This window comes from Hylobates moloch, unplaced genomic scaffold (assembly GCF_009828535.3).
Source record: "Hylobates moloch isolate HMO894 unplaced genomic scaffold, HMol_V3 SCAFFOLD_15, whole genome shotgun sequence".
Classification (NCBI taxonomy): Eukaryota; Metazoa; Chordata; class Mammalia; order Primates; family Hylobatidae; genus Hylobates; species Hylobates moloch.
Genome location: NW_026652290.1, coordinates 87,848,444 through 87,862,174, shown reverse-complemented (window position 1 = coordinate 87,862,174; position 13,731 = coordinate 87,848,444). Strand labels below are relative to the sequence as shown.

Sequence of the window (13,731 nt, the reverse complement as noted above, 5' to 3'; positions counted from 1 at the left end):
TGTACATCTGTTAATTTTTTTTAAAATTATAAAGGTCGCGGTAAGAAACAGTAAATCTTGACATGTAGTTCAAATATGAGTTGGAGACCAGCCTGGCCAACATGGTGAAACCCCATCTCTACTAAAAATACAAAAATTAGCCTGGTGTGGTGGTGGGCGCCTGTAATCCCAGCTACTCACGAGGCTGAGGCAGAAGAATCGCTTGAACCCGGGAGGCGGAGGCTGCAGTGAGGCGAGATTGCTCCGTTGCACTCTAGCCTGGGCGATAGACACACACACACACACTGCCTAGGAGGAATAATTTTCAGATAAATGTCAAGTTTTAGTTCTGTATTATGTTTTCATTTTTTGGTTTTTAGAAGCTGTGTGTTAATACTGGAAACACAGAGTTAGAGAATTATTAATTAGCAACACAGATTTACAAGGGAGATTAAAGTGAAAGAATACTTTCCCTTGATGTCTTGAATTTACGGCTTAACTGTATCAGAAGTTCATTGGCAGAGTGATGAACTGTTGCTTTTTATTGCTGCTTCTGCTTAACAGGAATAGCATTCTATCCACACTACATGGCCGTGTCATGTAGCCTTTGAATGTGGCCCAACACAAATTTGTAAGCTTTTTTTTTGCAATTTTTTTTTTCAAGCTCATTAGCTATCATTAGTGTTGGTGTATTTTATGTGTGGCGCAAGACAGTTCTTCCGATGTGGCTAGGACCTAAAAGATCAGACACCCCTGCACTAAAGTAAAGGAAGACGGAGGCCTTGCTTTTCAGATGCTGCCCAGCCTCGGGCCACTCCTAGTTGTTCTTATTCTATATTCCTGTATTTGTTTTTCTTTTTTCAAAGACTTGGTTGGGAGAATTTTTGAAAGATGAAAACGTCCATAGTTGGCTCCTCTCAGATATGTTAGAAAGTTTTTATAATTAAGGGGCTAGAGTCAGGCAATGCCTTATATCTTAACACCTAGAAAGTTTGATATTAGGTTTTTAACTTTTTAAAGGCTTCTGGTAGTATGACAGTTGGATAATCTGGTGGTAGTTTCTGGAAAAGTTATAGTTACAATACTTCAAACTTTACAAGAAATGAGACCTCCAGATAATCACCTCAAATTTAGTATAAAATTAATTATAAAATGAGCTTTTTTTTAAATTTTTGACAGGTTAAAAAAAATCAGTGTTTTTAAATATAGCATTAGTTCCATTTACAAATACTGTTTCCAAAATAGTTCTTTTACCAAGGTCTGGTAAAATAACACAACCAGGTAAAACTTTTCTTTGGATACTTCTACTAGAAATAGGCTCAGGTTTTCACATGGAAAAGTATGGTGATAGGAAATACGTTTTATTATCAAGCTTCCAGTATATTTACAAAAAGTTGGATGTAACCAAAAAAATATTAAAAATGTACTGAACAGTCATAGACTACTTTGTACATTATTAAATGTTTCTAGCAATTACTTCTTATACAAACACGACTTAAAGACAAAAAGTTATGCAGGTTATACAGTATCTAGAGTAATTATTCAACTCCAGATTCTCTGACAGTGCCTTTACAAAATTTTTAGAAAACTTCTTAGGCATTTAACAACAAATACAAAGAGTGCAATTAATTTCATGGCTTGTAAAGTTTGATTATGTAAGTATAGCAAACAAACATCATTCCAGTTAATTTTCACCTTACGTAGTAAAACCACAGTAGATTGATTGCCTAGCGACTCAGAAGTATTCCATTTTGTGTGTGTTGATATAAACAGACTTTGGTGAAACTGGGAAGTCATCCTCTATCACAAGGAAAATAACATTTCTACAAAAAAAATTTTTTTTTTTGAAAATTAATTTGGTTTAATCTTTGAAGCTTCTATGGAAGGACAAATTACCAAGAGGGGAATGTTTCCTGGAGGTATTTATGGGTAGATAGTACAGCATAATGGTTGGGAGGGCTAAGGGTAAGATTAGAGCCATACTACTGGTCTCAAATACTACTAACTGTTTGAAATTTGGCAGTAGGTTAACCTCCCCTTGCCTCAGTTTTCTTATCTTTAAGATGGAGCTCACAGTGACTTAACACTATGGCTGCTGTGAGAGTAAACTAAAACATGAAAGAGCTTAGAACACAGGAGTACTGCATACTGTTTGCTACCATTCTTTCAAGATATTTTTAGTCTAGACAGGAGACTAGCTTCAGGGATCTCGAAAGGCCTTCTCAGTCTGTTCACATACCAGAAGATTCTTTTTTTTTTTTTGTTACCTCAAATTCGGTGGGCAATGATAGTTAACACTTTCCTAGTTTTTAGTTTATTTGACTACATTCATACATATCTGATCTTCACGACAACACTGTGACAAAGGGAGAGGCAAGAATGATAATCTTCATTTTACAGACTGAGGAACTGCAGACAGACCTGCCATCTGTCCAGGCCAACATAACTTAACAAGTAGTGGAGTCCAAGACCTCAGCAAAAGTTTTCTTCTGTTACTCTTGTTAGAGTGGAGAAGGAAAAAAAAAAAAGTTTACAATGATTACTGAGAAATGAAGAAATAAGCCACTGTTTCTTAAAAGTAGATGGTCCCACATCTTAAACTTTGTTTGGGGAAGATATTTAAAAATATTTTTTAAATAGCTGGCTGCTGGAGCTGAAATGTAAAAAGAAGTACTTCTTTCATTCTTTAATTTGCTGTGCTGATAATACAGCCCCAGCCTTAAAAACTGTTTCATGCTCCACTCCTACCCATCCCCCCAAACTGCTTAAAATAATTGATTTTAAAACACTCCAGATATCTGCAAAGCCCAATAGGTTAGGGGAAGGAGAAAAAAGGATACTGTTTGCTATACAGTAACTGTAGCATTAACTGACCCTGCACTGGCCCTGCTAAAAAGCAGACTGACTGAACCCTAGGTAAAGATAAATTGTGTAAAGCTGAGATCTGCACCTGCTGAGTGCTGGAATCCAGTACTGGCATCAAGATGGTGTCAGTCAGAACATGGATATTTAGCAGCAGAGTGGAGCTATGCAAAGACATACAACTCAGCACTTAGACTAGCAGTACTCTTCCTTTTGTAACATCGTTTGTCCCTAATTATCTTAGAAGCTGTTGCAACACACAGAAGGTGACAATCCTTATGCTGTATAGAACATATTCAGAGAAGCAGAGCAACTCCAAAAAGGTTAGGAATCACTATTTTGGAGTCTTGATTGACCTAAAAAAAAAAAAGGTAAAACAGCCCAGTGCTCTTTTTCTAAGCATCTAAGAAAAACCCTTCAATGCCTCTATGGTTGGTTAAACCAATGTTAAAAGTCCTTATAGTAACATCACATAATGGTAACCTCACAGTTATCTCTTAAATATAAGCCTGTCGAGTAATCAATCTTGTAAGTCTTGTATAATTTAGCCAAGCTATATAGTTAACTGAATGCTAGCTTGACTTGTTTTTCCTTAAAAAGGAAAAACAAGTCTTTTTTTATATATATATATATATATATATACAGAAAAGGGAAGACAAATTAAGTGAGCCTATTGTATTGAAGTGAAGGATTAAGAAAAAATACAAAACCAGTTATTGCTTAGGCTAAAAAAGTTTATAAAAAGCTTCACCTTGATTCCATTATGCCGCCTTCTTACTCAGTTTCCTGCCTGTACCTACTTATTATGAACTACAGTACTGGTGTCACTTATTCCTTATCATATTTCCTCATATCTTTGCATCACTGCAGATGACAACCTACAAAGAACAAGTTACACAGCAAAATATCAGTCCATAAAATGAAATCCTTCCTTATTTAGGTTAGCTCAGTCATTAAGGATCTTCTTCCATATCATCTGGATTAGGAGCCATAATGAAGTGCTTTGGGTATACAAGGTTATGTGTGTATGCATGTATTTCCCAGCGAGCATCATCACTTTCATGTGTAATGTAACGTTCTCCAATGCGAGTTTCAAATTCTCTAAGGTCAAGCCAAGTCTGATAGTCCTAGGAGAAAATGAAATTGTAATGATGAAACATAAAAGAAACAAAATACTGTCAACCTGGTTTTTGTTTTGTGTTTTTTTTTGTTTGTTTGTTTAGTGCCCTAGTCAACTAATTGACAGGCGCTACTCATAAGTCTACTTGTGATATTTTAAATGAGCAATTTAAAGAAATTTTTCAAACTCAGAGTCTCCAATGAATGAAAGTAACTAATTTCTGAAATTTAAAAAAATTTGCTTCAGGCTTCTTAGGTGGCTAATAATAATAATCACTAAAACATTTTGTTCTACACAACGTGAGGCCTAAACCTTACTCAAAGTGGGGGAAAGTGCTTGGACGCTTATTAGGATAATTTAGTAACTGGTAGACGAGATTACATTTGTTTTAAAGCTAATTCTAACTCTCACTCCCTTTAAAATAGTTCTAAAGCTTCCCTCCTTACTCTGAAGTTTGGAGGGTATCTTTTGATAAATCTATAAAGTAACCTGGGGAGAATTAAGCCAAACATTTTAAATGGCATTTAAAAAAAATGTGTTCAATGCAAAAATAAATCCTTCAGTGGACATTTACAATAAATTTGATAAATTAATATGTCATACTAATCTTACAAAAAGGTGAAATGAACACATAGGTCTATGAAAGGCTAAGTCATTGCTTTCAGTTCATGGGAGTTTAATTGCTTGTCATTACCGATGACAAGAATGAGTGGTCTCATTAGGTGGGACAAATCAGAGTGAAGTACTCAAATGAGGACTGCCAAAGAGAGATTACATTTTTTTTTTACCTGTAGCCAGGGATGACTAAGAGATTTGTCAACACTGTAACGTTTTCTCATCTTCACTTGAAGCAGATTGTTTATCAGATCAATTGCTAAGGGAAAAGACAAAACAAGATATATGAATTTGGGTGCATAGAGCACCCCAAACTGACTGCCTAGAAGGCAGTTCAACCCACAGAAATACAGGGTTGAGGAATTTTTGCTTCTCAAGGACGTGGACTTTTAGCTAACATGTAAAATGAATCATAAATGTTTACTGATTTAAGTGTATCTGTCAAATTTTCATTGCCTTTATAAGGCAGTATAGAGTACAGGTTAAAGTGTACACTCTGGAACCTGACTGCCTGGGCTGAAGTCTGGTTCTGCCACCTACTAGCTGTGTTATATTGGGTCAGTTACTAAGTTATACTATGCCTTAGTTTCCTCATGAAGTTGCTGACATATGTTAAGGGCTTAGAACAGTGCTTAGCACCTAAGTGCTAAGTATTAACTATTATTATTTGAAGATGAATGAAACAGACTCTCTGATCCTCCCCACCCCGCTCCAATGCTGCTCTCTAGTCCCTGACTTGGTCTGGAAAAGCACTGCCTTGCCTCTATATATGGTCAGATTGAGGTGGTAACTTAACTACCAAAAGTTTACACTTTTAACAAATAGGTTTCAGGGTGTTTTAGTGTACATGGTGAGTTCTTGGCATATATATTTTATTCACTTATTTGGAGAATGGATCAACTGCAAAACCAAGGCAACCAATAACTACATACTAACTACAGCCCTATATAATGGTACATTTGAAATATTGATAGCAAAAGGCTAGACCCAGACACGAACCAAATAGAAAGACTTGTACCATCCTAGTTCTATTTCTTGTCTCTATACTACCAAACTAGCAAAGTGATTCTGATAGAAGAGGTCTACAGAACACACTGCCTCAGGAGGTCTGAGATAACATTGGTTAACATCAAAAAACATGTCTTATGAGCTTCTTCAATTAGCTTTCTTCATTACCAAGCAAACCTGCTACTGTCCTCACATGTTGTTTCTTAAACTTTTCCCAGTTTAATGGAATATTAGTTAATCCTATGATTAAGCCTAGTACTTTCGGAAAAACAAAAAAGATCTACCTATTACATGGGTTGGTTAAATCCAGATGGGGGTATTCCCCAGCACTGGTTCTATTAACTTCTATGGGGCAGTTAAATAATGTTTTAAGTAGTGTACTTGTCCTTCCTATCAGTATCAGTAGACTAAAGAGGGCCAGCCAACTTATTCTTGACGGGTACAGAACCAGGAGTTGCAAATTCAAAAGCCTTCACTAGGCAGGAAAAAGATGTATGCAGCTTCCCAGCAGAGGTCCACAGGAGACAGGAAAACAAACTGCAGTGTGTCTGGTGAATATAAAGTTCATTCTAGGTATAAGGAACCGGAGCTAGGTATTCATTCAAGGAGCTCACAGTCTTGTTCTGAAGATTAGAAAAGTCAATTATGAAAAGAATGAATACTTAAGAAAAAAATGGGGCTGGGTGCAGTGGCTCATGCCTGTAATCCCAGCACTTTGGGAGGTCAAGTTGGGAAGATCAATTGAGTGCAAGAGTTTGACACCAGCCTGGGCAACATAGTGGGACCCAATCTCTACAAAAAATTTAAAAATTAGCCAGGTGTGGGTGGCCCATGGTGTGTACCCGTCATCCCACCTAGTCAGGAGGCTGAGGTGGGAGGATCACTTGAGCCCAGGAAGTCGAGGCTGCAGTGAGCTGTGTTTGTGCACACTTCAGCCTGGGTGACAGAGGGAGACCCTGTCTCAATAAAAATAAAAAAAGATAATAAAAAAGCCCAAATGTTTTTTAGCCTAAGTAAATTTTACAGTGTAGAGGAGGAGTAGTCAGGGAACTTTATAGATGAGCCACAAATTAAGGGGTCCTCGAATTTTAATAGGAAGGATTGTAGACAAGGGAAAAATAGTCCTAAGCAAATTGCAGAAAACAGTTCAGAAGAGTAAACAACTAGGTTTGTGTAGGGAGTAGTGGGAGATGAGGCTAGAAGGTAAGCATGGACCATATCACAGATAACTATGCCTGTAAGGTGGTTAAAGAGAAGTGTTTGGGAGCACCATAAATGAAAGTAATGTTTCCTGAAGATAGATTTGGCAGTAGTGACTGGGAAAGACCAGAAAAGAGTTTAACAGGTAAGACAGTTAAAAAGATATTTTAGTGGTTTGACAATGAGGCCACTGGGGCCTATGTCAGTGCTGTGCCTGGGAACTATACAGAAGACACAGATAAAAGTGTAAAAAGAAGAGTGCTCAAAAAACTGGTAACTAGTTGAATTTGGAAGATGAATGGGAGATTTATTAAAAAGATAAGCTGCAAGAGACAGACTGATTTGGGATGAGAAAGATTTTTTAGGCTTAAAACAAACACATAGCCAAAACTTATTTTTTTTTTACCTTCACCAGAAATTTCTCTCCATGGATTTGGTGGGTACATAAATGCAGCATTTTGGATTTGGTCATTTATATCTTCATCCTCATTAAAAGGAAATGTGCCACTGAGGCTCACATAGATGATAACTCCCACTGACCACATATCTAGGGAACGGTTGTAACCTTTGCTCCGGAGGACTTCAGGGGCTAAGTATGCTGGAGTTCCTACCACAGATCTCCTGAATGACTTTTCACCAATGATGCGTGCAAATCCAAAGTCACACAGCTTCACCTGGAAATTGAAGGATGATGTTAATTTTGTATTATAGTGTTATATATGTAACTACCTGTCCCTAAATATAACACTGTATGTATCATTTCAACATACTTGCCAGCTCTACTGATTATGAATATTAAACAATCACAGATAAGGAAATTGTAAAATATCCTTTTCTCAAAAGGCAGACACATTTATAGCCCTGTGATCCTGACTGACACAGTATGAAGAGCTTTCCTAGTACGTATTTCAAAAGTTCTAGCTTCCAGAATACCAAATACCAGACTGGTGTTATAAGTGTTCTGATTTCTTATGAAATGGAGTGTGCTGCTTTCTACCATTTGTCTTGTAAGGTCACTCTTCCATCATCTGTGAGCAGGAATTGTTTCATTTCTGAATCCTTAGTGGCCTCACAGTGCCTGGACACATAAAGGTACTCAATGTTTGCTGAAGGAAAAATAAGTTACAGTATTAGCCAGGTGTGGTGGCTCATGCCTGTAATCCCAGCACTTTGGGAGGCTGAGGCGGGCAGATCACGAGGTCAGGAGATTGAGACCATCCTGGCTAATGCGGTGAAACCCCGTCTCTACTGAAGATACAAAGAAATTAGCCTGGCGTGGTGGCGGGTGCCTGTAGTCCCAGCTACTCGGGAGGCTGAGGCAGGAGAATGGCGTGAACCCAGGAGGCAGAGCTTGCAGTGAGTTGAGATTACGCCGCTGCGCTCCAGCCTGGGCGACAGAGTGAAGACTCTGTCTCAAAAAAAAAAAAAAAAAAAAAATTTACAGTACTTAAAAACATCCCTTGTTTTGCTTAATCCTAGAATCTCTTTTCCTAAGGATGTTATAAATTGGCAAGTAAATAAAACTGAGGTGTATTTAAAGGTAACTTTTCATGTGGACACCAGTGGAATAATGCTGGAGACTGCCCTAGTGAGTAACAGCAACACTTTTCTATCACTGTGGAACAAATTATTTCTAGTTAGATGTTTAGATTTGAAAAAAGTTATATGTAAAGGGAGCCATAGTCACTACCATGTCCTCTCAAAAGAGAGTTCTAGAAGTTGATGAGCTTGGCAGAACTCAGAACACTTTATCTTGCTGCCCAGATTTTTCTAGAGGATCAAATTTGGGGGATTAATGACCACATCCATGCTGAACAAGCAAATGCCAGGTACTTTCTGGAGGAAATGCTCTGACTTAAAAAATGCCTTTAGCAAAAGCATTGAATATAAATTGAGAGGAAAAAGATTTAAGCTCTAGAAAACAGTGGTACAAACAGTGCCTAGAAAACAAAGAAGTGAAGTTATCAAATGCTGCTATTTCTGGGATGGTGGACTCTGACACGTTTTTATGAATGATATTTGCTCAATATCATTACTGAATCTGGCTGCTTCTCGATTTGTGTCTTTGAAGAGTACAAATACTGAGCCTGAAGAAATACAAACTCTTTTTTTGTTGTTAAATGCCAGATTTCAGCTAACATCTTGATAAGGTAAAGATGACTTGGAAGTTTGGCAACTGATTAAAGAAGTGGAGCCATGGCTAACACTTGAGCATATAAAGAGTATCAAGTAAATCACATTATTTTCCCTTTGCTTCTCATTGGAACACTGTGGATCACTAAAGTAGCGGTCAGAAAGTGGGAGTTTTAATGTTACCTGTAGGAGTGTGCATCTTTTGTCTACTATTTTGAAGATCAAATGAGATGATATATGGAAGCAGTTTATTTAAAACATTGCACCAACTATTAGGTGACCCTTTCGACCTCAAAATGATAGGGAATCACTTTTAACTACATAAACATAAAAAGAATATGATAACTACTTTAAAAGCTGAACGATTTTTAATATCTTTTTATTTGAAAAGACAATTTGAGTTATATTTACCAAGTGAAAACAGCTATCTGTTTTCCTTAGTCTTGCCATTTGTCTAAATGTACATGTTTCAAGTGTATATAAACAAGTTTGGCAACAGATATTTGAGCTGATTGGAGGAATCATCTTTGCCAACTATGGAAAATGGCTGCAGGGTACCACCACCACCACTTATTTCTCAGGATGGTTGTTTCAGAATTTGGGTTATGATCCATCTCATAGGTCATGAAATAAACTTAGTGGATCAAGATGAACACTTGGAAAAAAAAAAAAAAAACTCAACTGAATTAAGAAAAATCAGAGAATGCTACATGTAGCAAGGACACAGAAGCACGATGCCATCGTGTGTATGTGTGGTGATGAGAAATGTTATTCTTATATAGGTTGTTTGAATACAATACTCTAAATAGAAAAAGGAGGTGCCTGCCTGCCTCAACCAAAATCTATCTCCCATTTCCAGTAACACCCCATTTGTTTTATTTATGAGGTATTTATCCTAGGTACCAGGCATCAACCAAGGTTGATACTTGCTCACTTCGTTCCCAGCCCCTGGGGAGAGGTGAATTGCAGAATCTATGTGCAGTTATTCTTTTAGATGTGGTTAAATCTAGAAAGTCTTGAATATAAACAGTGTAACTAATAACATCTGAATTCATTTAGTTATTAATCCTCACTGGTAGTTACAGGGGAAAAACTATTTTTGTAAGATGGTATGCATTTTTAACCAACAGTACTTAGTACACTGCCTTTTATTATATGGGTACTTTGAAAATGTTGCCAGAATCATTTAAAAGGTTCTGGAGAATATCTCACCTGAGGAAATGGCTCTGCTGATGCAAGCAGCACATTTTCTGGCTTTAAATCACAGTGCACAATATTCTTAAAATGCAGATTCCTCAAAGCAACAAGTATCTGTTATAAAAAAAGATTTTCTTTTCAATGTCTGGAAAATCACAAGTAAACCTCAGTGTGACTCCTTGAATGATTTAATTTGAAAACTCTACTATAGTTCATCAAGACTTAGCTAAAAGTGTGTTATTCTGCTCCTTAAGGTTAACAATTCCCACAATCACCCAACATGTAAAAGCACTGCTATTTAATTATTTTAGTTTTTAGCTGGGTACAGTGGCTCATGCCTGTAATCCCAGCACTTTGGGAGTCCTAGGCAGGTGGATCACTTGAGGCAAGGAGTTCGAGACCAGCCTGGCCAACATGGTGAAACCCCGGCTCTACTAAAAATACAAAAATTAGCCAGGCGTGGTGGCACACATCTGCAATCCTAGATACTTGGGAGGCTGAGGCACGAGAATCACTTGAATCCAGGAGGCAGAGGTTGCAGTGAGCCAGATTGCACCACTGCACTCCAGCCCAGGTTACAGAGTAAGACTCTTATCTTAAAAAAATAAAATGTTTTTAATCGCAAGTTAAAAAAAAAAAAAGGAGTTAAAATACCTGTGTGACCATGAATTTAGTAATTCGTTCTGGAAGCCGACTTTTCTCACTGGATAGAATCATTTCCAACATATCTCCATGCAGCTTTTCCATTACTACAAAGACTCGTTCTGGGGTTTCAAACATACATTCCAGGTTTACAATCCCAGGATGGTGCAAATTCTGAAGAGAGGTTGCAAGATATTTACATGACCAACTTAAGCAGAGAAACAGTTTTACTAATATCTAGATGTGCTACGATTGTCTGAAATGGCACAGAAAGAAAAAAGCCTAGAGAAGTAAACAAAGCAAACAAAATAAAAATTACAATCAATGAAAAGGATCTTAGGTTTTGATTCTCCAAGTTGTGTACTGGAAAGTAGCCGCACTGAGGGGATAGAATGTTCTCCTAATTTGATTATATAATCACTCTTGTCCATTACTACTACTTTTCTTCCTTCTCACTTGAAAAATCTGACACTGCTCTAATTTCATGCTTTCCCTGAATAGGCACCAACTGCCCATAAATTTTTAGTCAATTACACAGAAACCTTTGACTCTTGGGGGCTGTATTTGTGATGGTATTTGCTTAAGAGTTTTATTTCTAAGGTAGTTATTTATCTAAGTCTTGATTCTCATAATATTATAATGATTAATTTCCTTTTTAGGCTCAACATCTCTACCCGCATTATCCTGTTTCTTGATCACAACTAGGTTACAAGGGTTGGAGATACACAAAGATGAATGCCATACTATTTATGCTTATAAAAAAGCAATTTATCTTGTGTTCTGCTACAGAAAATCCTTCCTCAAAAACAAATTCATGAAGTCAGCCTTGCTCAAACACCTTCAGTGGCTCTTTATTTCTGGACACAAATCTAAATTCCTTTGTCTACATTTTAAGATCTTCAATAATCTGGTTTCAGTCTTCCAATATAATCTTAAATATGTTCTACTGAATGAACCAAGTGCTTAAACAATTTTTATTCCTTATTAATAAAAATACAGGCTGGGTGCGGTGGCTCATGGCTGTAATCCCAGCACTTTGGGAAGCCGAGGCAGGTGGATCATTTGAGGTCAGGAGTTCCAGACCAGCACAGCAAACATGGTGAAATCCCGTCTCTACTAAAAATAAAAAAATTAACCAGGTGTGGTGACAGGTATCTGTAATCCCAGCTACTCGGGAGGCTGCGGCAGGAGAATCACTTGAACCTGGGAGGCGGAGGCTGCAGTTAGCCGAGATCATGCCATTGCACTCCAGCCTGGGAGACAGAGCAAGACTTTGTCTCAAATTTAAAAAAAGGCCGGGCGCAATGGCTCACGCCTGTAATCCCAACATTTTGGGAGGCCAAGGCAGGTGGATCACCTGAGGTCGGGAGTTCGAGACCAGCCTGACCAACATGGAGAAACCTAGTCTCTACTAAAAATACAAAATTAGCCGGGTGTGGTGGCGCAAGCCTGTAATCTCAGCTACTTGGGAGACTGAGGCAGGATAATCACTTGAACCTGGGAGGCGGAGGTTGCGGTGAGCTGAGATCGCGCCATTGCACTCCAGCCTGGGCAGCAAGAGCGAAACTCCATCTCAAAAACAAACACCCAGACGTTCCCCAACTTACAATGGTTCCACTTACAATTTTTCAACTTTAGAACGGTACAAAAGTGGTATGCATTCATTCAGTAAAAACCGTATTTTGAATACCTGCACAACCGTTCCATTTTTTTTTTTTTGAGTATTCACAACTTACGTAAGATATTCAACACATTAGTGTAAAATAGGCTTTGTGTTAGATGATTTTGCCCAACTGTAGGCTAATGTAAGTGACTGTGCTTAAGGTAGGCTACGTGGGGCTAAGTTGTGTTCAGTAGGTATTTTTATCTACTTAGTTATTTTCAAACTTAAGATGGGTTTATGGAGATACGACCCTGTCGCAAAATGAGGAGCATCCTGTACATTTTTCTTTAGCTTTTTTCCTTAATATGGCTAGCTGATTATGCTAGGGGGACTAACATGTTTTTGGCCTACGTGAGGCTGAGTTCCATGTCTAAGATGTTTTTTGAAGCCTTAATTTTAGCCCACATTCTCTCTCTTTGGGACTACTGCAGTAGTTTCCACTGTATTGTAATAATGTGTGTATTTTACTCCATTGTTTAATAAACTCTCTGAGGCACAGATTGTTTCAGTTATTTTAGCTCAATATCTGCATCACGACGATAGGTGTTTTCAAAAATGTTTAGAAAGTGAAAGAATAACAAATGCAAAATAGACTTGTTTGCTAATCATTTTAAACCAATTTTATGAGATCATTTTCCAAGTAGCAAAATACAAAATGACAACATTTTATAGTAGATAAATGAAACTTAAATACCCCATAGTGGTGGGGTGTGACAATGGCAATAAGCAGTGTAAGATTCAGAATATTATAACTTTTATCAACAGAGGTAGAAATGTGACTGTTTTGCTATGCCACAGTTGGCTGGCTCTATGCTTTTTTCCCCCGCCCTCCTTTAAAAACACGTGGACACACAAAAATAGAAGTATGCTGTAACATTATTCTTCTCCCTTAACAACTTCCTCTATTGGTTTACATTTTCTATTTCCGCTGGAGTATGTTTTAGTAAGTTATACTTTCATTGAGAATTACCCATTTTCTCCAAGTTTCCAAATGTATCTGATAGAGATGAGCAAAGTGTCATAAGATTCCTTCCCCCACCCCACCCCCCGTATTTGTGGTTATCTCCGTAAGATCATTTTGTATTTTCTTCTTTGCTTAGGATGGCCATTTTATTTTTACATACCTCCTCCCTTCCCCCGCACAGCGAACCAGCTTTTGGCTTTATTATTTCTTTTCTGTATTTATTAATTTTCATTTTTGATCTGTTATTCCTTTCTGCTTTCTTTAGGTTTATTTTATTGTTCATTCTTCAACTCCTTGAGTTGGATTCTTAATTCACTTATTTTCATTCTTTCTTGCTTAATATTTGAG

General features: G+C 37.5%; 1 protein-coding gene across 8 annotated transcripts in view; it reads right to left on the bottom strand.

Annotated features, from left to right (window-relative positions):
- Positions 1-3,468: 3,468 nt before the first annotated feature.
- The window catches only part of PRKD3 (protein kinase D3), a 71,865-nt gene continuing 61,602 nt past the window's right edge, over positions 3,469-13,731 (bottom strand). For 6 of the 8 annotated variants that reach the window (XM_032178258.2, XM_032178260.2, XM_058428810.1 and 3 more), the window contains 5 exons: positions 10,769-10,930; positions 10,130-10,228; positions 7,191-7,458; positions 4,750-4,835; positions 3,469-3,968 (listed from right to left, as the gene is read on the bottom strand). In XM_032178258.2, the coding sequence (XP_032034149.1) occupies positions 3,795-3,968; positions 4,750-4,835; positions 7,191-7,458; positions 10,130-10,228; positions 10,769-10,930 (789 nt within the window). In that variant the 3' untranslated portion in view covers positions 3,469-3,794. Of the gene's footprint in view, positions 3,969-4,749; positions 4,836-6,414; positions 7,459-10,129; positions 10,229-10,768; positions 10,931-13,731 lie in introns of those variants that run through there. The other 2 variants (XM_058428808.1, XM_058428807.1) reach the window with 2 other exon arrangements.